The following is a 27,829-nucleotide window of genomic DNA, read 5'->3' as shown; positions in this document are numbered from 1 at the left end:
TCTTTGTGCTTGATCCTTGTTTTGGCTGCAGCTGGCAACCCCCGTGTACTCCTCTCATGCAAATCTGTTCTGACTTTTGTTGTGTTCTGGAAGATACGGTAATACAGTAGCTGTGGCTGTTGATGTACAGACCTTTTGCCATTTGGATAGCAATGATGTGCTCTAGCCTTGACTGGCCTTAACAATGATTAACAGCAGCACTCATTCCAGCCACTGTAATTAACCCGAGTCCTGAGCTGAGCAGTGGAGGCCACCCTGGAGAACAGGTGGTGGGAGGCACTTCTGTCATTCTGAAACAGAAACGCCTTTTCAAATATTCTGAAACAAGCCAAAGAACAAACAAAAAATGTATAAATGTTCTTTTTATTCAACAAGCAAAGCAGCTTATTTACAGAAGTGTTTATATTTTACAAATGCATCATCAGTTTGTTGCTGAGATTCCACCTGTTTTAACGAAGCTTAAAGTGCAAGTCAAATCACGTTTAAAATATATATTTTTTCATTGAACAATCATTCAGGAACCTTTTAATGTAACGTAATGCCATCTGTTATTGTGTAGATCCAAAGTCCCCCCTCCATTTTATGTTTGATCATCATCATCATATTAAAAAGTCTTTTGCTCTACTGTTGAATGGATTTCCGATGGTAAATGCATAGTCAAAGTAACAGTTAATACAAGAATACTTTTTTATAAGGTGAAATGTTTTTGAAACAAGAAATGAGGATCAATCACTGGAAAACTAAGAGAAAACTGAATGATACTAAAGAGAAAATGATTAAAAAAAATAAATGGTCCAATGAAAATTAAATCCATCTCTTGATACTGCTTGAGTGTCTTCAGTGAGGGCTGTAGTAAAGTACTGTATGTATTTAGCGTTTTTTTTTTCTGTGGTACGACTTTTCGAAGCTTCGTCTTCTCCAGCGTAGCACTAAAAACGTGCCAAAACCCTAAAGTCCACTCTAACATAGAGCACGGAGAACTGTAACCGCAAGTGCAGCTCGTCACACCAACAATCATCATAAAGAAAGTGTGTGTGTTGGGGGGGGTGTGGGACTTCACAAAAGTATTAAAAAAAAAAAGGAGCATGCTGATGCACTGCTGTATAAACCTGCCCCTCCCAAACACATCCACCAAAAACCAGGCTTCTGCTTGGCTTTGTTCAAACAAATCTGATTTAAAACAGGACAGATTTTCTGTCTGAACATCTAAAAACCACATGAAGTGAGACTTCTTCCCCAGCAAAATCAAACCACATTTGAAGGTTGTTTAAGTTCTGATCACTGACTCTGTTTGACCAGGCAGATGGGATAAGATCCAATTCCATGTGATTTTTTTTTTTTCCTTTTCTTTCAAGCTTACTCACGTCAATGTTATGACAAAGTCCTGCAGTGTGAACAAAGCCCAACATACCGAGATGCTTACACAGGGAATGTTGGTTACAATTCATTTTAGTGAGTGAAATGAGATGATGTTATCCCGGTCTGGAGGACCTGCAGACGTTCACGGTTTTCTGCAGTTTCCAAGACCAGGAAAGTGCACTTTTAGTGTAAGAGAACAAAGTCCTTTTCAACTGAGCAACAGTCACAGTCATAGTCATATTCACACCCATGAGAAGTTCAGCCTGTTCACAGGCTGGTTTTAAGGCTATGGAGCATGCAGGAGGAGCTGAATGGGTTGAGAACATCAGACCTGGCTGAAGGTGAGGAGTCAAATGAGTTTTAAAATAAAAAAACATTTGCTGTACAGAACATAATAGCAAAATCCACAATCAAATGCCAAAACATTGGATTTAAAATTGTTATTCAACTTGGAACTGACTCCAATAATCTGAATACAAACAAAACAGTCAACATCTTTTAAACTCAAAACTCGGAACTGAAGTCCTTTGAGCAGAAAGTCTTTAGAGCAGTAGAAACAAATGTGTCATTTTTGGCTGAGGAAAGAGAAAGCTCTTTAAATCAAAATAAAATGGAAGAAAAATAAAAAGGAAAATGAGAAAGTGTTTTTTCTCCAACACCTCGGGGCTGGAGATGTTGGTCAGGTGCATAGGGCTTGTCCTGCTGAGGGTCGGCAAGGTCCGGGTGGGATCAGGAGAGTGGAGGGGTCTCTCTCCTGATGGAAAGCTGCTGCTAGGAGTTCTGCAGGAGGCGTCTGTAGTGGGGCATGACCTCGTGCTCAGGCAGGTGCAGGTTGAACTCCAGAGCCACCAGCACCGGGAACTCGAAGGCGATCAGCTCACGGCGATTCACCCGAAACCTCTCCTCCAGTTTCTACAGGGCAGAAATACCACGCCTCATTTATTATACAGCAGGATTGAGACCAACACAACACCACACACGTCAGCAAACATGCACGCAAATGTAGAGATTTCCTCGAGGAGGGACCGTTTCTGTCCTGCAAGGACCTGACTGTGTGGGGGTTTATAAATAACCACCAAAATGAATAAATGCAAGAATATTCTAATACACTCTCAAAAATAGTGGCTCTACTGAAGAGGTTTGTAACAAGCCTAATGTAATCAACAAGAAATGATGCAGCAATATGTTTTGCCTTGCATAGATCAATGATTGCCACGTTTTCTGCAGTGTCATCTTTTAGTAAGATAAAAGTAGCACATTTCAGTACCCAGCTCTTTTTTTCTTTTTTTATTAACCAGCTCTATACTGGGTACTTTGTCCATTTTACAGATAAGAGTATACCAAACTGTGTCAAAGTTCACTGGACATGGCCAGTATGTTTGTGTATAACAGGACATGCATGTCACAAGATGCTAATCATTCATAAAAAAAAATTCCATTACTTTTTTTTCCCCAATTTAATACAAAAATGAAAAAATAAAAAATCCTAAAAATGGGATACTTCAAGAACATCTCCAGAGTTCAGTTTCAGAATTCTAAACGCTAAACATTAAGCTGTTGCAATCCCTCCTCTTGTTGAAATATAACTGACACTCGTTTGTCTCGTCTTAAGTCACTGAGACTGTGGCTGAGTATGAAACGTGACCAGACTCACGTCGATCAGGAGCTTGACCTCGTGCTTTTTGAGGTCTCCTCCGATCTTGGCTGCGAGCAGCACGCATGCGCCTGCGCAGAGTTTGCGATTCTGCTTGTTGAGCTTGCCCTGCAGCACCAGCTTCTCGAAGTAAACGAAGGCCATGGCCACAGTGGGCTCCTCATAGCCACACTCCTCCTGAGCCAGCTTCCGGATCTCCCTCTTCAGACTGAAACACAAAGCCGGAGTCTGATCAGTGTTATTCTTATAGATTCAAAAACAACACGTCTAATATGATGCTGTGGAGCAGCTGCACATGAGATGTGATTTTGAACTGGTTTAACCTTAACCCTGTCATAGCTGTTAGAACATAGTGCATTACATTTAAACTTTCTCACACTGCCATCCTTAGCTTTCTCAGCAATTTGTGTTCGGACCACGAGCTAGCCTTTGCTTCGCTTGCACAGCCTTGGGTGCCCATGACCCTGTCGCTGATTTACCAGCTGTTCGTCCTTACTGAACCTACTCTGCCATTTGGAGAGTAGCAGGGCATAAAAGGCTCATTACAGAGATATGACCACCGTTAGTTATGTTTTAAGCTTAGAACATGCAGTAAACTTCTGTAACATATGGCATATCATCGTTTACGCCTTTGCCGGGACAACCTAGGGGGCTGTATAGTTTAACACATGCTAGAAGCTGTCAGGAGCTGTAGGAGAACTGAAGCACTTTACCTTCTGATCTTGCTTAGCGTCAGGCGAATGTGAGGGAACTTCTCTTTAAATGTCTCATTCATGTCCTTCTTGAGGTCGGAGGGTTTGACATACTCGATAACTGTGGTCTACAAAGGTGGTAGAGGGTTAAAATAACAGACAACAGTTAGTGTCTTGCTCACCGATGCCAACGACACACAGTTTAAAACTAATTGCTTGTAAATTATGAAGTCATTAGAATGTCCATAGAGAAGCAGGGATCCAAATGGGAGGCTCCAGAGCAGCTGTACACAGTCATAAAGTCACCATGTCTAATGACAAAATATGTGAGCTAGATGGGGTACAACGCCACCCGGCATCTGGCTGCGGAGCAGTGGAAACGTGTTTTCTGCAGTGACAGGACAGCATCTGATATTTTTAGGATGACAACAGCTGGGAATCATTCAATATCAGCACTGAGAATACTCTCATGGCTCTGTGCCATCTAATCCTCACAGATAGGTTTCCAGCTTTCCAGCTTTCCAGAGGAGTACAATCTTAAGTCACCTTGGCCATATACATTTTTTAAATCAAATTCACCAATCCCACAAAGGCCTAGAGAAGGTCTTGAGCTCTGAATCATGGGCTGGAACCCCCCCCCCCCCCCTTTACTGGTAACAGCTCTTTGAAAACACAATACAAGTTCACATTGCTAGTGTGAAGGATTACATTAGCAATAGAAGGAAGAGGAAGGCGGCGGGGGGTGGGGAGCCCTTGTCTGAATTTTTTTTGTTTGAGTTCAAGTACATGTCTACGACTCAGCACAATAGCAAAAACAGCCCAAATGGGAAATGAACAGGGAGTCATTATGTAAACACGATAAAGAAGCCTTTTCCGCTGGAACATGAGAACGTGATAGCGGTCAGCGCCGAAAAACAGACTCTAGCAAACTCATTTGAAAGAGAAAAGGCGAAGACAGGAATGTAAATCCCCCCCCCCCCCCTGATCCAAGGCTACAAACATTAAATAATTGGAGTTATATGGAAGCTGCCTTCAGGAGACTCGCTCCTAAACGAACACACACCTGGGGGCTTGGGAAGGTCATAGTGTGCCGAAGTGTGTGAGGAAAAACACTCAGACAAGACATGAATCTGAAGTGACATGCAGAGGGGGGGTGGGGGGGGTTGAGAGGAATAGGTCCTTGCAGAAGGACATAATAAATTTAACCCTTTGAGAATGGTTTCATTTCACGCTGATCACTGCATGTCTATGGATCCTGCCTAAACAAGATGTAGAGATTATTTACAAATACTAAATCCATCCATCCATTATCCATTTCAGGGTCACGGTGGGTCCACAGCCTACCTGGAATCATTGGGCGCAAGGCAGGAATACACCCTGGAGGGGGCGCCAGTCCTCCACAGGGCAACACACACACACACACACACTTTTGAGTCGCCAATCCACCTACCAACGTGTGTTTTTGGACTGTGGGAGGAAACCGGAGCACCCGGAGGAAACCCACGTGGACACAGGGAGAACACACCACACTCCTCACAGACAGTCACCTGGAGCGGGAATTGAACCAACAACCTCCAGGTCCCTGGAGCTGTGTGACTGCGACACTAACCTGCTGCGCCACCGTGCCGGATCAAATATTAAATATACTGGAGATTAGTGTTCCAGCTGTCCCAGCTCAGGGCAAGAACGTTATACTGTACCAACAGATACAGGAGCATTCACATATTTCTGCATGTATTAGCATAGTCCCCTTCAACACCCTTTATACGACCTAGATGTCTGAACTAAGCAGTTTGTAAACACAGATCTACTACTGTGTCATTTTCAATGGAGACTGGTACCAAAGTAATGACATCACAGAAGTGCAACATAAGACGTATATAATGGACTCATTCAAAACAAAGTGCACAGAAACACTCCTTACAGTTTTATCATGAATGGGCAAAACTTTTTCAGTGCTTTAACACATTGATGTGGGGATCTGGAGCCCACCAACCCACACACTGTGAAAAAAGACCACCCAGTCTGTTTTGTAGCTGGGCAAGTCAGAAAGCTTGGAATAAAATACGGTGTTCTGGTTTTAGGGTGCATCCTGTGTAGATTTAAGGTTCTTTGGAATTGCCCTGCCCCCTTGTCTGAGTCTGTCCAATCACAGCGCTGGACATTTTTTTATGTGAGAGTGCAAAGACGATGTTAAATGGAACAATCGCACTGACACATCAAGCTCGGAAAAATACTGACAAAACCAGAACAGAGAGCTGTGTGAAAATGGAACAAGCGCTGAATGGGGGGAGGAACAAAGACGGGGGGGAGCACACTGCTGTGGTTTCTAAGCCTTGTGGTATTTTGACCAAAGCATGTCACAAACATCTCAAGAACAGTGTTCACTTGTAGAGGACGGGTAGAATATGTCCCCTTCAGTCTGTATATAAACTCACCATGTATGAAGGGAAGATGAGGACCCGCTTGTGCTTTCCACATGGCCACTGAGGGTCATCCAGAAGGTTGGGGTCATACTCCCTGAAATCTCCCAGCTCATTCCCTGTGGATCACAAGAGAAGAAAGTAAACAAAGTCAGCATGTGCTGGAAGTGCCAAATTTCCAAAGCTGTCCGCAGTAAAAGCCTCTGTAAGCAATAGACGATTTTGTTTAACCAAGTTTCACTGTCAGAGGGAGTTACTTTACTTTAAAAACATGAGCCATTTTTGCATCATTCTGGAGAGTAGACGAGACGTAGAAGATCTGCACAATTATCCCCACCTCCCAGTTTATAATACTACATTTCAGCTTCACTGTTCATTGTTTCTTCAGAAAATGAGGGTATTAATAGGGAGTTTGAAAGCCTTGGAGGCATTTTGCCAAATGTTAGAACACTGCTGTGAGGATTTAAAGGCTCTAAGCATTAGTAAGTCAGCTCATTTATTCTTTAATTATTTAAAAACACAGAAGTCTAGATTAGTACACACTATACACACGCACACTGGTATGATCTTGACTGTGCATTTTTCATAAAACCCTTCACGCTGACATTTCGCTATAATGAACTTTCCTGAAACCCTTATTAAAGCTCAACAGACGGAGCCTTGTTGTGGCACACTGGAATGGAGGATGGGAAATGAGTGGGCAGTAAAAGAGGCCGAGCTGGCAGGTCACCTGTGTCCAGGCTGCTCTGGTTGCTGTTGGCCCGTGCCAGGCTGAGGCTCCGGTGGCTGGCGTTTCTGGACTGAGAGAAGGACGAGGTCGAGTCAATGGTGTTCCGGCGGCCCAGAACGTTCGTGGGGTACAAAAACTGCATGTAGGACACAGTCTGTGGACAGAGTAAAACGCCATGTGAACCATTTAGACTGAAGCATGTTTGTTAGGAAGGGATGATTTTCGTATTCCAAATATATTTACATTGAAGGAAATATAAAAGGTACAGCAGGCATCCAAAGACTAATGCACACAACATAAGTGTGATGTTGTTGGTGTCATAGGTTTGTTTAAATAGACATTCAGTTTTGCATTCTGCATCTGCTTAATGCATTCTGTTAAGTGTCCTAGTATAACAGTCAAATCTAAGAGATAGGCTCAGAAGCACCCATTTGCCAATCAGACATTTTAGGAATAAAGAGAGAACAGTGAGGTGAAAGTGAGAGTTTCCCTCACCTTGCCATCAGCGCCCAGTTCAACGCCCTCCAGACCGATCACCATCTCCTTGGCACTCACTCCACCAGAGGGATGTCTTTGACGACTGCTCTCTGCCTTCACATCCCTGCGGGGGCAAAATAACCAAAACCAACAACCTTAGCACCCCGACCTCATACTCCTGCTTGACACCATCAGCCCACCAGTCAACTGTAACATATGTGGCTGATCACATCATCACTTCTTCAGTAGGTGTTGATAAGTTCTGGAAAGGTGGGGGAGAACAGGATGTTCTGCACAAACATGGTTTTGAAATCTCAATGTGACGGTGGTTGAGAGGATATTGTGCTACGAGGGCTTTCTGATAAAATAAACCTCACTTTTAAGGAGCAACAATACGTTTTTCCACCAAGCTTTGGACAATCAACATTAAGTGCATCTTACAGAAGATAAGGAGTTTAACTGCTTTGTAGTCTATGAATGATCCATTTCAAATGGGTCCCCCACACAGGGGCAGCTATGAAATAAATTTTAGTGCAGAAACCAGTATGATGGCTGCTTTCTAACAAAATCGTTAGAGAAAGCTGCACTTATCGTTTCTTTAAGGTGGTCTGCATCACCAGTGTGTTACACTCAAACCATAGCGTGACATTCCATGGCCTTCTTTAAGTCAGGAAATTGAAATGTTTTTTTTTTAAACCTGTGACCTAACAGGCTCAAAGAACCAGGCAAATGTGTCTTCCTTGCTACACGTGTCCACTGTTAGTCTGCGGACTCCAATTATTTTAAATGAAATGCCTGTGGTTAAAGGAAACCTGTCAGACCTGCAAGGCAAGCCTTTTAAAAACTGTCAGTGCTGCCAGAATAGGCCATGCTTTCCTTTTAAAATAACCGTCAGTGTGTCGTGGTGCTAAAGCAGAGGAATCAAAGCAGTGCCCTGGAGGAGGAGGGTCAGAATCTGCAAAAAGCTGATGGATATAATGGTGTCTTTGTTTGCGGATGGTTAAAGAGCAAAGGCATGGAACAGATATGAGGCAGAGACATACAGCAAAGTCCGAAGCATCAGGAAAGACTTGACTATTCATCACCACTGCAGCTGGAGATTACACTGACAGTGGCAATTTGCAGTGCCACTCATTTCTAATTCACCCCATGTGCTAGGTACACCCCAACAATGCCAATGAGCTGAAATGGTGAAGGCTAACAAGTGCCTTCTCCGTACTGCTCCACATTATGTATTTGTTTATTTGTAAGTGCCTGCTAATGCAACATAATTACAGCTCAACATACTTGAAGGAGAACACTAAAGGCCAATACTGTTATGTCATCTCAGCACTGCACCAATTATTCTCTCCAGGGATTCTGGCCACAGACAGATCTTCACCATATTTTGGAACGCAAGCAGCAGGTGGCGCATGTCTGCAATTTCACACATGGCTGAGGCATCACTGGGATTCAAACGTGTCTTCTCACAAGGATGCAAACACTTGTGAGCCAGATACAACTGGAAAAAAAAAGAGTTTAAAAATCTGGGTCCCAGAGCTCATTGTGAATGTAAAATTGCAGAGCTATTTCTTTTACAGAGTAAATACTGCTGACTCGAGCAAGAGATTCAAACTTAGCTCTACAGGAATAGCTGTAAAAACAAGCCTGAAATCCACAAGCATCCTGTTTTATAGAGGGAAAGAATAAGCAAAGAAAGTCCATGACGAAAGGATTGGAGAAAATCCTCCACCACCATGTTTTACCACTTTCCACAAAAGTTAAAGAACTAGGAAAAGCAGATCTACTGGAACAAGTGGAAATAAGCCAGTCACAACGTATAGGAAAGTACCCATGTGCTCTCAGTACATTATCAACACTCTCTCACTTCAGTGTTGTGGAAACCAAGCCAGTGAGATGAAGAATGTCAATGGAGCTCCACACAGAGGTCATCTGACCTCTGAAGCCCTGCACTAAAATCAATGACCGTAACAGCTGAGAGGACGTCACACACACACACACACACACACACACACACACACACACACACACACACACACACACACACACACACACACACACACACACACACACACACACACACACACACACACACACACACACGGTGTGTTTGAAGCGGGAGAGTATCGAGAGACTAAAATTAATATAGGTATCATTATTTCATAACAATTGAAAATATATATTTTCAAAATAAAGGTGATGTAAATTAAGGCAGATAAAGAAGTAGAGGATGGCCCAATAGGAACATCCCTCAGCACTTTTTCTATTAGATAAGCTTATCCTCTGGCTCACGTTATCGGGGAAATTGAGAAATTCTTGGTTTTGTAACACCCCCCCCCCCCTCACTGTGTGTGACAACAGTAAAGCTGTTTACTTTCATGCTTTAGAGAATTTTTCAAATGTAAAATTACACAATCATCACTAGGTTTTATTTTGAGAAAATCTATTAAACCTGGAAAATTTCGCAAATATATTATGTCTAAAAATCTTAGCTGTTCGCTTTTAATGTTCACCTGCCCTCAGTCTGGAGCACTTTACTGTGATGAAGTCAGGCCTAAACACAAAGTAGACCATGCCAGGTCCAGTTTTTAAATTGTGGGCAGTTCATAGCAAAAATTACACTACTGTTCACGTTTAGTTATATAACAGGAAAAGGGTAATTTCATTGTTTTGTTAAGTTCATAAGTTCATCTCCTGCAGGGGTTCAGTATCTATTACCTTCAGCATGTGCACTTTGTTCCCAAGCATAGTTGAAATGTTCATTTTTGGCGGTTTTCTTATCTGTAACAATTTTTACTCCTCAAAGACTTATTTAGTGAGCTATCAGCAGAAGGCAGGCATAGCTTGGGCATCAAGGTCACAACTCTAACCCTCTAATCACTCTCCTAAACACACACACACACACTCACACTCGGAGGTGGGAAGTCTCAAGCAGACAATAATAACCCAGTGAACCTACTTACCCCTTGCTTGCTATTGTTCCAAGAAAAAGCTTCCACTTCAACATAATTCTAATGATTAGCACTTTAAAATAGCACACACCCTTCAAAATAAAGACACCAAAAAGAGATCCTTGTACTATTACTTTTGGCTGGCTTTAGGGTGGTTCTTTTAAGATCTATACTTAAATTAATATCTATAGGGTTAAGTCATTTTTACCACTAAAAAGCAGCAAACAATACTTAATAATGATTATTATCTTCATAGAGCAACTCATGAGATGAAAAACAAATTAAACTGTAGTCTTTGAATGAATCGTGTATGCCTCATGAAGCAAGTCCCCCATATGGGGGGCAGCCATGTTTGAGGCTTAGACACATCCCAGGCCAATAGGTGTCAGTAGAATAACCATTTCATAAGGTGAAGAAAAAAAACATTTGAAAGGAAATAACAGCTTGTGTCTTGAACATTTTAAGTAAGCTCCAAACTTGCCCAGAACCCATACCAATTACAGTTTATTTACCACAACCCAAGCCAAAAGCCTTTATTTTTAAGAGCGCAGTGCAACCAGGGGCTGATTACATCTGTATGTTAATGCATTTGTCCAAAAGAAATCTATCTCAAGGACAGAAAATAGCTTAATCTTTTGTTGAGAATGATGTCAGTTGAGAGCTCAGACTGAGTTACGCCTGAAAGGAAATAAAAACAAGCAGGCGCAGAGTTGTAGATAGCGTTGAGAGCCAAAGAGCTGTGAACTGCGCGGAAATCGAAAAGAAAATAAGCCGCAGAGCTCCAGAGAAAGGCCTTTCAGAGACGCACCCTTAATGTTAGAGCCGCCAGTTGCAAGGACACGGTCTGAGAAGAGCAAGCCTTCACTTGTCTCTCTCTCCATCATTCAGAAACAGGGAATTTCTTGGTGAACACCAGGCTGAGACGAGCCCAGCTTTCTTAGTGCACGGATGGATAGCTGCTGAATAATTAAACCATAAACGTAAACAAAGCTAGTGAGATATTTCTGAAATTTATGGAAGGCTAATTCAAGCTTAAATATTTAAAAGTAGGGGTGCACTGATCATGAAATGTTAGTGGTCTATTCAGGGTCATTCACATTTAAAATTGGTAACCATTTTTAATCTACTCGTCATCCCCATTTTGGTGTGTCTGACCCCGACTACTAGCTAGGGCTCCCCCATACACACTGTGCTAACAGGCTGGGAGTATGAAGTCCAGCACATGCCCCTTTCAGATCCAAAGCACCGCCAGATGGTTTCCAGAGCTCAACACATTTGGAGGAGAGCATTAAATGCCAATTCTGCAGTCAGCTAATAGCCACTGATGAACTGACTGATGGAAATACTTGAAAAAACTGCTTGAAATATCTGTTGAAATATTTTTTTTTAAAGAAAGTAATAAAAAAAATTATATATATAAATTTTTATCTACAAATGGCATTTTGGCCAGTTGTGAGGAACCGAAATGGTAGATTCTGATCGTGCACCCCTAGTCATTGCCCCTGAGTGGAGAAAAGCGGAAGAATGATGAGGGATGGGAGGAGGGTGATGGGGTGAAAACAGGAAGGCATGATGGAGAAGGGAGAGAAAAGATTAGCATGCTGAAGAATACATACCCTGTTTGGCTACAATCACGATAGGGCAGGACAGAAAATACACTATAGAAGGATCTTCTGCCACTGATAAGGACTATCCTACAAAGACAAAACGGTAAACTAATTCAGTGACCTCAGTCAGTGTGGAGTAAATATTATAGCACACAGTGTCTGGCCCATGCATGTGGAACATATCGGAAACAAAAATACGTTTGTTTTAACATTAAAATCATTAAAACATTTCAATAAGGAACTGAAGTGAACACTGAAAACAGAAAAACAAAAGAGAAGATAAAGAGTGAGGGCACAACAAGTGGGTGTTTAGAACCATTCATTTGTGTGTTCTTGTGAATGCCTTTAGCTGATTTCGAATGGGTACTAAAAATGCCATTATTTTCCATACACTCCACATATTCACTGGGCACCCCCCCCCAGCCGAAAGATATTTGGCATCTGACCTTTACTACTACAAGGCTAATGTACACTATAATGGCCCGAAGTGTAAGGACACCTGCTCTTCTCAAATGAAAGGTATTAACAGGCTCTTTGTCCTCCTTTGCTGCGAGACCGGCTTGTACTCTTCTGGCAAGGCTTTAGACTACATATTAGAACACTGCTCTGAGGTTTTAATGGGAGCCACAAGACCATTAGTGAGGTCGGTCACTAAAAGGTGGATGATTAGTTCTGGCACTCCAGCTCGTCGCAGAAGGTACAGAATGGAGCTCCATCCTCCAGAGAGTGTGGATACCCTTCTCCACAGTCTGCTGGGGGATTAAAAACCTGTCTGGCAGACTCTTCTGCAGCTGCTTCAGAGCATTCTGTGGAGATTAGACAAGCTGTGCATGCACAGTTTAACAATTTCAACAACTATAGGGAGTGTCTCTACATATTTGCACTGTACCTTGTAGACTCAGCATTAATCAAAAAAGAGAAACTACACACAAAATTAAGGAAGCAAACTGGTTTACCAAACTGGATTACATCTTACATGGAGTTAAACTTTCACTATTGACACAATTTGACATTTCACTACACTGATCCATTGAAATGGGACTTGCAGGATTGTGAAACACTGGTTTAAGATGGGAGCCCTCCTCTGCCGCTGTGTGGAACACCTGAGCCACTGGAACAGAGCCCAAGTTTACACCTCGCTACCCAAATAATCATTCACTGAGCACAGGAGCCGTTAAAACTTGCTCCCAACCAAGAACAACCATCCAGGTCAACTGCTTCTGTTCCGCTGTCTACTCACTCACAGACTAAAAGGAACGAGATACGCAGCAAAAACAACATTAAAGCCTCAGTTATTGGGCACAAGTTACAGAGCAAATCAAACGAGGAATCTGGCTGTGAATAAACAAGGAAATATTTCAGATAATTATGACAGTCTGGACCGACAGGAGTCTACGCTGCAGAATCTCACTGCTGTCTGCAAAGGGAACAGCGCTTCCCTAAACAATGTCTACTGCATCGATGCAGCACATATGCACTGAGAGGATTAAAGTGGAACACCGTCAATTTTCAAATTCTATTACTGTATAGTTACTTCAACTGTTAAACTGTAAAATAATTGAGTGGTTTGATGTGAAATGCTATAGGACGCTCAGAAGGCTCACAATTGTTCTCAGTGTTAGTGAATGGAACCAGAGGGCTGAAAATATTAATGCCTTAAATAAATAAATAGATAAATAAATAAATAAATAAATAAATTCCTTGGGTTTTATATACTACTGTTATGGAAGTTTTCTGATGCCTGGAGTTCTGGTTAAAAATATTTTGAATATAAGCTTTTTAACTAATCTTTAAATCATGGTGGAGTTTACATTCAACTCATAGTGCAGCAAAAATATTTCTTTTTGTGTGTAACATGTTTGAAAATTTAAATGTTATTATCTCATTTCCTGTAGAAGTCAAAACACTACACACACAAAAAGACAAGAATACATGAAAGTAACTAACGAAAATATAAATAAAAACCTTAAAGCATCATGTGTCAGAGACAAAACAAACACTGAGGAATTTTAAGGCCCTTGTGTAATATTGATGTCCACTGAGGGCAACAGCTTACGTGTGTTTACAGTGCACATGTACCTTCCATTGCGGATATCATGTTGCCTCATGTTCTTGATGAAGTGGACCTTCTTGAAGCTCTTTGGTCGGGGTGAACCAGATAAGGTTCGGCATCTGAGAGAGAGAGAGAGAGAGAGAGAGAGAGAGAGAGAGAGAAAGAAAGAGTGAGTGTGTGAATGATTGAGAGAGAGAAAGAGAGAAAAAGAGAGAGAGAGAGTGAGTGAGTGATTGAGAGAGAGAGAGAGAGAGAGAGAGAGAGAGACCTTTTAAATATAAGAACTTAAACATATCAATTCCTCAGAAAAGCATGGTACAAAATGAGATGCTCTGAAGCAGCTGCAAATAGACTTAACGTCACCATGCTCAATGCCAAGCACGGGTGTGAGGGCTGTAATGCTCCATCAGCTTTGAGTAATGGCTCACACGTTCTCCAGTGATGAGACAGTGAGAGCCACCCAATATCTTTGGGATGAGCTGGAGTGCCAGAAATAATCATCCAATTGATATCAGTATCTGAACTCAAAGCTCTTTTGGCTGAATGCCATAAAATCCTTGCAGAAATGTTCCAACATCTAGTCTACAGCTTTCTTCGAGGAATAGAGGGTAATACTGCAGCAAAAATTAGACAAACTCCTTATCTTTATTCCTGCTTTCAACAGAAATGTACGATGAAGGACGCCCAGAGTGTCGACCAAGTAAACAAGAAAAACAACAACCATAAATGTAGCTAATTTAGTAAATAAATATGTAATTATGTTTTTGACATTAATATAATATGCTATAGGACTTAAAATCTCTACATAAATTAAAAACACAGACACAGATGCATGTTGTGTTTACCTGCGAAGAGGAGCATTCTCCTCAATGTCCTCCAGAGTCTCCAGTGAAGAACGCTGAGAAATAAGCCTCCTCCTGCAGAGAAACAACAACACAGTGAGACATCGCACACAGAAACACAAACACACGTATGCACAGTAAACCGCCAATTAAATGAATCCATTAGATCCACTCAGTCCTGGGACCCACAATTATATTCAGGGTTTATTTATTTGGACAGAGAAGATGGGGATGAGTGGATATGAAGTTTCCCACACTTTTGAAATGCACTCACTTCAGTGCTCTTCTCTGGGTTATTTTAATTGATACTCAAATACGGCAAAACAGGACCGGAAAAACCTTTGTTAAAGAGGTGTAAAAGGACATGTTGAAGTTCCCAACGCTGTGTTTTACAGGTAGTTGTTAAGGGAGTGTTTCTGAGGATGTGCTTCTAACGAGGTGTACTTTTTTAAAGATTTTTTTTTTCTTTTAATAATCAATGAGATATTTCAACTAGGGCGGCACAGTGGTGCAGCAGGTTAGTGTCGCAGTCACAAAGCTCCAGGGACTTGGAGGTTGTGGGTTCGATTCCCGCTCCGGGTGACTGTCTGTGAAGAGTGTGGTGTGTTCTCCCCATGTCTGCGTGGGTTTCCTCCGGGTGCTCCGGTTTCCTCCCACGGTCCAAAAACCCACGTTGGTAGGTGGATTGGCGACTCAAAAGTGTCCGTAGGTGTGAGTGTGTGTGTTGCCCTGTGAAGGACTGGTTACAGAAAATGAATGAATGAACGAACATTTCAACTACTGTTGATGCCCTCACTACCATAGAAACAAGGTAGTATTTCTATGGCAACTAATGCATCTCTCAGGGTTATGTTGGACATCCCACCAAAGCATGGCATTGTCAGGAAAATTAAAGCATAGATGAAGTACTGATGGCTGTTTTGTTCAAATCCACCTCTGCAATCAATATCAAACATAAGCTTTCAAACTAAGTGCAGTTCATATAATTTACTGCTGTAATATTCAGCACAAGCTCATGAAGAAATGTTCCAGAATGACTGGGCTGTAAGAGGATAACATGCACATTTTTATACTGCACTCATTCACCACAGAAGAGGCTTTCATTCAGGAAACATTGTGACTTTATTAGCCTTCTGATAATCCACCAAAGATTGCTCAAAAGCCCAAAAGCCTCATATGCAACACTTGCTTCTATTTCTAGACGTTGGTGCCCCCCCCCCCCCACATCTCCCCAGGCTATGAGTTGTTTTTTTCCCCTCTTATATTTATTTTTCCACTGATGATGGAAGGAGAACAGTTCACAAAACCAGGTCAAGCAGCTCCTGTACAGAGTGAGCAAATAGAAGTGTGTGTGTATGTGTGTATGTGTGTGTGTGTGTGTGTGGGGGGGGGGGGGGGCGAGGGGGCATAGCAAAACGTGCTTGTTCCACTGCCAGACTGACCTTAACGTGCCACTCTGGTCACTTATTAAGTTAATCTAAATTACAGATGTAGAATATACACAAAACAAAAATAAAAACCCTTAATGCCATAAAAGTGCCATTAGCTCCAAATCTACACTTTAGAGCTTTATTCAGTGTCTGTGGATCTATGAAGACTCATTTGTCCCCACCTAAGAAAGTGAGAGAGGGGGACAGAGCAATTGTGAGTGAGAGAGAGAGAGAGAGAGAGAGAGAGAGAGAGAGAATGTCTGCATCATTTATAAATGAGCATTATATTCATATCCAAAGTGCTCTTCTCCTAAGGCATGATTCAAAAAGAATTATGTTCAGCATCTAGACTTTTCCTTTAGAGATTACATTCTAGTGACCTCTTTGAAGCAAGATTTGTTTTGTCTCAAGTGACTCTAGGGCCTGATCGCTTCAGTAAAAGGTCAAAAACCGGTGACACAAAACGTCCCAAACATCCTTGTGTTACAAGTCAATAATCAAAAATAATTCAAAACACTACACATAAAGACAAGGCCATCAGCAGCTATGATCACATTCATATTACTACAGGCTGACCACGCAACAAGTGTCCAGAGAGAAATGGCACGGTCATGTGCCTGCCCTAATCAAAGCCTCCTCTGCTCCTGGAATTACTTTTATAGCATTAGATTTGAGGCATAAACCGGCTTAACTACACAAAGCACAATAAATCCAATTCATTAAGCAGAGCGCAGGATTAATATTTCTCACCACACGAGACAGTGGACTTGTTCAGGAAAACCAAAACACAGCTGAGGACATTCAAGGAACGTTTTAATATAAATTCTACCACAGAAATACATCCAACGCTGAGATGGACCCTCTTCACTGTCAGATGTTCTTCACATGGAAAGTTCCAAAAAGTTAAAGCCTCACTAAGATGGTGGATTACACATTTCACAGTCTCTAGGCTATGGATTATGGATTGCATGCGTAATGAATTGTGGGCTGTACAATTACATATTAAAGACAAAGCACCGAACAGCACCCCTTGTGGAGCAGTTCCTAAACATGAGTGAGTATGAGTGAGTGAGTGACAAACCAGTTCCAAATATATGGAATATTTGGGGGGGGGGGGGTGCTAATTAACATTAGGCCTATATTTAATACTTAAATATAATATTAAATTTATTAACATAAAATTAAATATTATATACTTTAATATTTAAACTGTAAACTACTTATACAATTAAACCCCTGCCATTTCTCCAGTTGTCAGGGCTGTATGTAGTTATCTAACACATTAGGTAAAATACATGTACTAAAGACAACCAACAACCTTTACTGACTGTGACACTCCACCTCCATGGCATTAGAACACAATGGAGTTTACCTCTGTTCGTCTCTTCAAATAAACAGAGGGCATTGTTTCAGACAGATGACAGGAAGGCGCTTTTACCAGATTCCTGCCAGTTCCTGAAAACACTGCTTCTGACGAGAGTGGACACTGAAGTATTTGTTGTCAGAAAAAAAACCCGCATCTCCACGTTTATCATTTTAAACTGAATCTGAAAACACCTGCTGCCATCTACACTGCATCAAACCTTCTGAACCAATAGAGACAGCCAAAAAACGTCCACTGAAAGTTAAAGCAGCAACTTACATAAAATAAAGTTTCAGTTATTGTCCTAGGATTAACTAGTTTATGCTCGCTCCACAGACTGGAACCCCCACAGTTGGGCAAATAAGTTTAAAAAAAGACCCTCTGCTGCACCCAGGCCACTAGTTCTACATAGAGCTGGACGGTACAGCAAAAATCTGTCAGAATATTTCTTAATTTCGGTCAATACAATATAATTCCGATATCGATATGAACAATATCAAAGGCACAGATCTAAAAGCAACATGACATCACCATCAAACAACAACCTTATGGCTTTGTCAATATTTTTAAACTAACTTTAGAATTGAGTGCAATGAACTAACTACAGCACCCTGTAATGAGTGTCAGTCAGTGACAGGTGCTATAAATAATGTATAAAGAAATATTAAAAAAATGTGCATAAAAATAATTTCATTGTTATCGAAACATTTGATCTTCATTCTTTCATTCATTCACTGTCTATAACTGCTTTTATCCAGTTCAGGGTCACAGTGGGTCCAGACCCTACCCGAAATCACTGGGTGCAAGGCGGGAACGCACCCTGGAGGGGGCGCAAGTCCTTCACAGGGTGACACCCACTCACACATTTACTCACATCTATGGACACTTCACCAATCCACCTACAGATTTGTGTTTTTAGACAGTGGGACGATACCGGAGCACCCAGAGGAAACCCGCGCAGACACAGGGAGAACACACCAAACTCCTCACAGACAGTCACCCGGAGTGGGAATCGAACCCACAACCTCCAGGTCCCTGGAGCTGTGTGACTGCGACACTACCTGCTGTCATTTATACTGCGATATGTATTGATATCAAATTACTGTCCAGTCATAGCTCAACATAGCATTAAAAAGAAGCGCAAGACTTTTTCCCCCCATTGTAGACACTGTTTACTGGTTCCAGTAAGACTCTAAGATTATGGAAAGTCAGACTAACTGATTGTTACGGTAAAGTTAGTCATCCGAGTTACAACAAAGAGGACATGACCTCGTCACCACTCTGCCCCATTCAGCACCAATGAAACGTAAAGGAATCTGGCAAAGGTCAAACTGCGTTCATTTCAAAGCATTTTCTTCTAAGAGCTGAAATGGGAATATAATCGCAAAATAAGGAACAATTGAAATAGGGTTTTCTACAGTAGCTGCGATGGATACTTCAGTAAAGAGGAAGCACTGCTTCCTTATTCCTGCTTTCAGTTTCAAAAGGCATTGCAATTGAGGTAAATTTATTTGTACCAACTCATTCAATTCAATTCATTTATTTATTCATTCATCATGTAACCTCTTCATCCTGTCATGGTGAGTCCAGGTTTTACCAGGAATCCTTCCTCCCTGACAGGGAGTCAGTCCTTCGCAGGTCATCACATACTCATCCAGTTTGACACACACACACACACCCCCCCCCCTTTGGACAATGTCTCTCAGACAATCCACCTACCAACATGTGTTTTGGACTGTGGGAGGAAACCATTGCAGACACAACGCAATCCTCACAGATATTCACTCCAGGGCCTAGGGATCCCAGAGCTGTGTAGTAGTGACAATATCCAGCCAGTTTACTATAGATGTCGGATCACCACTTTGAGGATTTAATTGCAGCCAAATTACCATTACGTAATTTGAAGGATTAGTTCTGAATCACAGATTCCTCTCCCACCACTGCTCCATTTCCAGTTAAGACACTGACAGTTATTTTTGTCCTGCAGCTAACTAATCAGTTGCTGATTCGCAGAGAAAGCGATGTTGATTATTTATTTTATTTATTCACACTGGAAACCATGGGTCAAATCATGATTGGTTTTCTTTTGATCTGCAATTGCACCTAGACAGCACATGGAGAGGAGAAAAGTAATGACCTTCTTTTTCTAACATCACACAGATCGCTGCTCCACATCCAATGAAGCAGGCATCCACAAATCATGGAATTATTAAGAACAGTGTGAGAGTCTGACAGGTGAAAGCCTTGAGGTCAGTGTGTGTTTGTGTGTGTGCCTTTTATGGGGATGTGTTAGCACATCAAACAGAAACACTCCTCTGCTCTGTTTCCCCTCTGAAGCTGCTCTTGGCAGATCATCTGAAGACCCGCGAGCTTTCCCTGACTAACAGGGTTTGGGCAGACAGCAGGAGAGAGAGAGAGAGAGGGAGGAAGTGGAGGTCAGGATGAGAGACAGGGGGTGATGAGGAGGTAATATAAGAAGGAGAGGTAGGTGGAAAGTGAGGAGGGAGAGAGAGGGAATGAGCACATGAGAGACAGAGAGACTCAGACTACAGCCTGGGCATTTTGCCCTTCTTTACAGCCAGAAAACCTGTGTTCGTTTCCACCAGCTGCTCCTGAAGTACAAGCCAAACATTGTGTGAGAGGAGAGTCTGTGAGAGAGACTGTGTGTGTGTGTGTGTGTGTGTGTGAGAGAGAGTCGGGGGTGGGGGGTTGTGGAGACTCAGTGTAAAACAGTTCAGATTAATATATGGGTCTATTCACAACATATACTCACCAAACATGGCTCAGTACTGACCCTGTTGCTATGACTAAATTGTTTTTCATCAGTTCAGTGAAAACACAGCAGAATATTATGGCACTTTTCCATTGCATGGTACCTACTCGACTCAGTGTGGCTCCAGACACTGTTCAGTCCCTTTTCATTTTTATATTAGTACAGCTCGCCTGAAATGTAACCGGTGATGTCACAAATCACTGCCTCTAATGATACCTGTGGGCTTTGGAAACCACAACAAAAGTGGCGGTAATGTTAAAAGTCATTTACTCATCATGTATTCACTAAGAGAAACTAAGAGATAACATGTTCACCATGCCCAATGCAAAGTTTTGGGCCATTGGGCTGCGTGCCAACATAGCTGTGATTCTCTTGCATGATGGATCTCAATCCAGTAACTTTAGGACAAGTCAGAATGTTTTTCCCCATACAACTAAACCATTCATCTAAGTTTCCAAATTCTTTCAGGTTTAACTGCCACCAAATACTCACAGACATTGTTCTAATTTGTAGTGTACAGCCTTACTAAAAGATTAGAGTTTATTGACGTAAAGAGGGATAAACTAACTATTATTACCCTTAAACTTTTGGCCAAAAGCCACAACACACCCACCCAAACAATGAACCTGTATCATAATATCACACTTTCAACAATATTATGAAAGTCCTTGAAAAATAACATGGACACAGGAACCATGTTTTTGGACGCTGGTCATGTATCCAGAGCGCTCTAAAGAGTCTGATCTCTCAAAAACAGTTTCATATATCTGCACTGCCCTGTAACAAAGACACTGGACAAAAAGACGGTCAGGCTCACATGCCAGGCTGCCACGCTCTCGGGTTACTGTAAGTTTATATCTCCACCTTAAAGAACAAGAAGAGAGAGTGATAAGAGATACAGAGGAGAAAGTATGCTTTTGTGTCGTTAACACTCGGGCTGTTCCCTGTGTGGGGTTCACCTTCTTGACTGTAGAGTATAAATGGAGTATAAATGTCCAGAGTCTTTAATCAAAAATGAATCATAAATGACATGCAGAGCTGAAAGATTATTGCGTTCATCTCGTTATTCAATTAAAATTGACAAGAGCTGCCATTTATTGTTATTACAATCTGCATCATTAACTATGTCGTCTTAGTATGCTTTGAGTTGAGAATTTTTACTGAATAACACACTCAAGGGCTCATGACAACCCGGTCTCACACCTATTCTCTTCCTCATTAAGGCGTCATTACCATCCGTTAATACCACGGTCTTATTTTTATTTACAGAAAATATAACGTTACTAATTCGTTATTTGCTAAAATATCGAAGCAAATAATGGCTAGAGAAATGTCCTTTTCAATATTACAACTTTTTAAAAAATTTGTCAAAATAACGGTAAGTGAAAGAAATGTTCTTGTTAGAGTTAAAGCTAAAGTAGGACACCAACAATAAGCATTGCTTAGGAGAAATATTATAATAAAATACTTAATGCCTTTGTTGAAATAAGAAACTATGTTATGTAATTCGCATTATGCCTTTTTCTATGTTATGAGTAATGATGCCTGTAAAGAGGAAGAGTTTTCGTGTTACTGTCGCATAGTGTTTGTATGGTAGTTTTGTACCAATACACTTATGATCGTGATATTGTCGCATAAAGTGTCGAAAATATGCGACTATTTCACGAATTGCAATCCCCTAAATATGTGACTATATCACGAACAGGTGTGAGACAGGGTTGCTCATGAACTGCCTGTAGAGCAGTTCCACAAAACAACAAATATTATAGGATGTGACAATACAAACAATCTCCCCAGAACTAGTTCTTAAATCACATATTTAATTTACTTTTAACATAATCATTTTTGCCCAAATTATTTAGAATACATTTGATAAGACATGACCGGTTTTTCTTAGCTTTGTACTTAGCTATGTGGCGACATTAGCTAACAATTCACAGAAGCTCACAGTCACCAATTAGCATTGTGCTGCGTGTATGGTCTTACAGTGTCTTCAGTGTCATACCAGACAGGCTTGGTTTTGTGGTTCCTAACTCTGTACGACAATCAGTTACTTGTAAAAATGTATAAACATAGGTTACATAGCTAAAACATACAGTAGCCATTTTGTATCAGTTTGGTCATAGTTTGTCCAATTTTACAGACAAATGTTTTATAATGTCTGGAAAACCCTCAATTTTTAGTTTTTTTAAATTAAAAACTTTTTGCATAATGTTAATGAGTGGAAAATACGATCCCATTACTTGTTAGCTACATTAGCTGTGTAGCAAATAACAACTAAAGGAAAGAAGCTAAATTCAGACTAAACATTGCCAGGCTGTCTGGCTACATTTAGGGGAGGATGTAAATAGAGAATGTTTGATATTTTGCCAAAACTGAGCCATTGTCTAAGTTACAAAAAGAGTGATTCTGTTTGTGTAACATTCTTCACAGAGAACAGAGCCCATGCTTGAATGAAACAACGTTGTGATTCAGACCTGACATGGTGGAGGCAGGTTGGAGGGTCATCCCACCTCCACGTCTCACACGGCTACATGTATTTACACAGTACACTCTCAAACCCCCGTCAAATCGAATCCCACCATAAAGTTTGTAAAACTGTCTGCTGTAGCATAAAGTCTGAATTGGCAACACAACTCTAAACACCACTCTTTCACACCAAAGAGACCCAGACCAAAACTTTCAGACCAAAGCTACAGAGAGATATTCTGAAATTCACTGGCATATTCCTTAAACTAATCAAAATCACTCACTTAGTTTCCTCTTCTAGCTCAACGATTACAGAGCTATTGCAAACAAAGCTGGTTTAGCAACAGGATAAGGGTGTTATAGCAATAAAAAACACTTGCTTAAGCACATTAATTCTGTCAACAGAGTTATAAAGAACATACAGAATGTGCTCAAACTGTTAAAGGGCTCAGTGCCACTGTTGCTGCAAAGCTAAGAAAGCTAGGAATTATTGGAAGAATATACACCACGAGTTAACTAGTCACAGAAGGCAGACTCCTACTGTAATCTGGGTCCCAGATTGGTGCAACTTTCCAAAAGCTATCCCACTTACAGTTCAATGCCCAGCAATGCCACAGCCATTGGAGGGCCCTGGTTGTGTGTTAGACGACATTATAAAACTGGCAGTTGGTGCTCTCCTCTAAGTGCAATGAGCTATAAAAATACTTTACTTTTGAGCCAATTCTAAAAGATGTTGGCACACACCCCCTCCAAACATTGTACCAATCAATTTTAGCAATTGCTAACATCCACAGATATTATTATTAGGCAACTAATAACTTGGTCAGGCCCTATATTACACAGTGCTAACTGAAGTGGTATAGAGCCTCCATTATTTCTTAGCTTATGTGTAAAATTCTAATTAGAGTAAGTCCACTCTTCTAGAATGAATATAACTACTTAAAGGGATGCAGGAATGTGTTTTGTTTTGAAGCATGGGACTGCTAAATTAAATCAACACATGACCAAAAGTGACCCTGTCCCTGGAAGCAGTCTTTTCCTGGGTTGAGTGTTTACTTTTCTGGCCTCCTACAAATAACTGGCATCATATCAAAACCTATAAATTCACATTTCCTCTTCTTTTACTCAGTTAAATGTAGTTGTATTTGTATAGCATATTTAAACATTTGAAAACATCATCACATTGTGTTATAATGATATAAATGATAATTTAACATGTTGATTTTTCTATTTTGAAGATTTTTTTTGAGACGTGGTTTTGCTGCAACAGTGAAACGATTCATTGATAAACTACACTGCTTATCTTAGCCAATCTCTGTGCAATCTGTCACAGTGATCAGACAAGTTGACTGATGAAGCAGGCAGTGCCACATTAGTGCCGTACTTGGTATAACCAAAGGTCACCTAGTATAAATAAATACATGCAGGAAGCTTTTGGCAATGTGTAGACACTTGCTTAGTCAACATTTTATATGAAATCAATGCTATGAACAGGCCTTTTTAAGCAACCTCCATTTATCTGGGAAAGCTTTCCACTAAATACTAGAAGACTGGTGTGAGCATTTGATTGTATTCAGCCACAAGGTCAAGTAAGGATGCTGAATCATTAATTCTAGATTAAAATTACCACTGATCCTCATCCCAAAAGTTATTAGAATGGACTCCATCGGTCCAAAGAATAATTCCCCTGATTTATACCCCAATGGTGGGGGCTTTGTACCCCTTTAGCTGACACTTGGCATTCAGCCTAGTGACATTAGACTAGCTCCAGAGCATCCCATAGGAGCATTTACAAACTTTTTAACATGGTAGATAAGTTAAACCTTTTAATATCTTCAGATATCACGGCCGATCATAATTCTGTAATTAAAAGGGAATATCTGGATGAAGCAGCACTATCATAGAACTCAGACATGAGTCAGCAGCTGAAGGATTTGATTGCACAGGGCCATTTCAGCTGCATTATGTGGCTACGCAGACGTCAGGTGACTTCTCACTGAAATACAGAGGGATAATTGAAAATGTCGTCTTGGTATTTTGAGCTCATCCACTGGACCCTAGACAGTGTTATTAGGCTCGTGATAAGACTGAACATTTGCGGGGGGTGTTTTATCAATGTTTTACAGCTTTAAAGCAACACTAGGTAATATTTTACCTTAAAATTTCAGCTTTATCACTGTGATACTCCACTGACCTGTAACAAGAGGAAACTCCCCCTGTCTTTTTTACTCCAGGCTCAGCACTGTGGAAATGGCAGTACGTGGCCTAACTTTTGGGCCCCCCACCCCATACACACTTCCCCTCTTCCTTGATTTCAGTAGAGTGCTGTTAAAGTGATTTACACTCTGCAACTGTAAAGGCCGATTTATACATCTGTGTTGACACAACACAAGCCTATACCGTAGGCTACACAAGAGCCCTACTCCATTATACTTCTGTGCTGGTGTCTGCGTTGCTCTGCAGTTACACCTCTACACCACTAGAGGTGAATCGCAAACACCTTCATGTAGACTATGTAGTATACAACAGGGCTTCCCGCAGAAAATGGGTTAGTCGAGGTGTTACCTTTGGTGAGCCCGGGGTGGGTGTGGTTGGGGGGTGGTCATTAAACGAGTCACAGAAAGTAATTTGGAACTGTGAAAAACCTCTTATTATTGAGTGTTTTCTACAATGGATTGATTAATCACGGGCCACTGGACATAGCAAAAAGCCATGCACTAACACATCTGAAGCCTTGATAAGGCAACAGAACGAACTGCACTCTAATAACTGTAAAGCACTGTGGGAAACCCTGTATAATGTAGTGGTGTAGTAGAATGCATTTTAGAAATCTTTAAAGTGCACTTTTCAGGAGTAGGGCTTTGTTTTGGACAGAGCATAGTTTACATGAGTTGCCAGGAAAGAAGCAAATACAAAGTTGGCACGCTTTTCCCCACTTCTCATGATTTTTTTCCCCAGAGAAGTCTGTATTTTCTTTTTTTCCAACATTTTTCCAACATTATGTCTGCGGAAATCTCTCGCTATGAAAATGCTGCCGTCTGCTGCTGTCTCTATAGTGTGGAGTTCATGTTCCTGTACTTCTTCAGTTCAACATAAACAATGTCCGTCTGACTACTGACCAGTCACAGTCGTTGCCGTCTGCATCAGCGTGATGCGTAGTTACATTTCTGGAGTGGTGCGAGTCAGGCTGTGCTGTAGGCTACAGCATATGGTTCACGTTGACGCGTTGCCTACAGCGTAGGTTCGACACAGAAGTATAAACTGAGCTTAAGGGGAGCTCAAGATCAACAATACCAAATTTTACCTTAGGTTCCTTTAAGTTATCCAGCCAACTGAGAAATCTACTTTCTGGAACACAACCCATGCTTGTTGTTCTGGCCATGAAGACCACCACACTAACTTATGGTGTGAAGGCTGCATCCTGAGTGTATTGCACCAGACGGTCTGTTAGTCATGGTTATGTGGCCACAACACTGGATGTGTGGCTGCTTCTGATTGGTTCATCTCACCTACAAACAGACTAAGAACAATTGTTACATGTTTATAAACACTGTAACCTCTATAAAATCTATAAAACTGATTTATCGTTTACATTTCCATGCTGCACATTCAGGCTTTTTTTGGCTTGTCCAAGGAATCATTGTCGTTCGGTGTTGTAAAGTACCTGCCAAATCTGGGAATCGAACCCTGATCTCATAATTGATGTATGAGTGTTATCCACTATTCCACCCTAACCATCTTTCAGCCCTGATCATGGTCAGTAAATATGGGATGAGACTTCATGGTTTGTGGCTGGTGTGTAATGTTATGCTTGTATTCTTACGTAAGCCCATTGGAGCCTTTGTGTGTGTGTGTGTGTGTGTGTGTGTGTGTGTGTAAAACTGAGAGTAGCTAATGGACTGCACACGGCTCTGAGATCAGGGTTAGTCGGCCATCGCCCGCCCCACTGCAGATGTTACACACTGCTGACACCTAATTATCACTTTAATAGTGAAACTGACACTCCACACTCCACACACACAAACAGAAAGAGACAGACAGGGTGTGTACACAATCACAATTTTGTGTGTCGTTTGCATAAATGCAGTATTACTGACACTAATGTAATTAACTCTTACAGAGAGAGAGAGAATGTACAAAATCAGACTGTGAAACACAGGAGATATGCAGAATAGAGGCATGTAAAGCGAGACAAAAGAAGAGAGAGGGAAAAGTAGAGTAAGACATGCAGGGAAGAGGTAAAACAAGATTATGGGACAACTACATTAAAAGGAAAAAATGAGAGAGACAAGAGAGGTGTGGAGAGAGAGATGGAGGGAGAGGGAGAGAGAGAGAGAGAGAGAGAGAGAGAGAGAGAGAGAGAAAGAGAGACAGATAGATATCTGACCTGGACCTGTGCAGCTCGATCGCGGCGGTGCTGAGCGGGGCGCTCGTGGCTCCCTCGAGGCCGCAGCAGTGGCTGTAGTTTCCGTGGCTCTGAGTCTGCGCCGCTCCCTGAGTGAACGTGTTCAGTCTGCCCCGGTAAGCGGGTGCCGCGAGTGGAGAGCCCCACACGTCTCCCCCGGCCCCTGGAGCCCAGCGCGGCATTGGCGTTGGCAGGGGCTCGGTCCTGGCCTCTGGCACTGGAACGCTCCCGGTGCCGTGGAGGAGGACCTCGCTCTCGTTGCCCTCGTTGTTGTCGTCGGGGTTGTCGTTCTCTCCATCGTGCTCTCGTGCCACGGGCCGCCCGTCCAGGGAGATGTTGCTAAGGAAGTGGAGCGCCGCCTGACGCCGCTGCGGGTCCGCGCGTCTCCGCGAAACCTCTACCGCGCACGGCTTCGACTGCAGCGCCGCCGCCATCGACCGATCCGCGCGGGGGTGGCGCGTGGGGGTGGGGGGCTGTTTTCCGGGGCTAACAGCTCTCGTTCGCTGCCATCGCGAGCCCTCAGCGAAACGGGAGTCGCACGATACTCGGAATAATCGCCATCGTCGCCGTTGCGCGTGTTTTGAGCACGAGGCGCTTCAAA

General features: G+C 41.9%; 1 protein-coding gene across 2 annotated transcripts; it reads right to left on the bottom strand.

Moving 5' to 3' along the window:
- Positions 1 to 362: 362 nt before the first annotated feature.
- On the bottom strand, positions 363 to 27,829 carry LOC136679547 (CDK5 and ABL1 enzyme substrate 1-like). 2 transcript variants are annotated; one of them, XM_066658142.1, is made up of 10 exons: positions 27,211 to 27,829; positions 14,792 to 14,863; positions 13,973 to 14,065; positions 11,903 to 11,980; positions 7,354 to 7,459; positions 6,859 to 7,012; positions 6,144 to 6,247; positions 3,727 to 3,833; positions 3,014 to 3,221; positions 363 to 2,271 (listed from the first exon to the last, which is right to left on the bottom strand). In XM_066658142.1, exons 1-10 carry the CDS (start codon positions 27,660 to 27,662, stop codon positions 2,131 to 2,133), a joined length of 1,515 nt encoding a protein of 504 aa, XP_066514239.1. In that variant the 5' UTR covers positions 27,663 to 27,829; the 3' UTR covers positions 363 to 2,130. The 2 variants fall into 2 exon arrangements, with proteins under 2 accessions (XP_066514239.1, XP_066514240.1); XM_066658143.1 differs by lacking the exon at positions 11,903 to 11,980.

This window comes from Hoplias malabaricus, chromosome Y, assembly GCF_029633855.1.
Source record: "Hoplias malabaricus isolate fHopMal1 chromosome Y, fHopMal1.hap1, whole genome shotgun sequence".
Classification (NCBI taxonomy): Eukaryota; Metazoa; Chordata; class Actinopteri; order Characiformes; family Erythrinidae; genus Hoplias; species Hoplias malabaricus.
This window is presented reverse-complemented; position numbering and strand designations above follow the sequence as displayed.

Coding starts and splice junctions, on each gene's coding strand:
- LOC136679547 (XM_066658142.1), bottom strand. CDS start 27,662: ATGGCGGCGGCGCTGCAGTCGAAGCCGTGCGCGGTAGAGGTTTCGCGG. Junction 3,834..6,143: donor TCATCTTCCCTTCATACATG/GTGAGTTTATAT, acceptor CCACCTTTGTAG/ACCACAGTTATCGAGTATGT. Junction 2,272..3,013: donor AGGTCAAGCTCCTGATCGAC/GTGAGTCTGGTC, acceptor TCTGCCCTGTAG/AAACTGGAGGAGAGGTTTCG.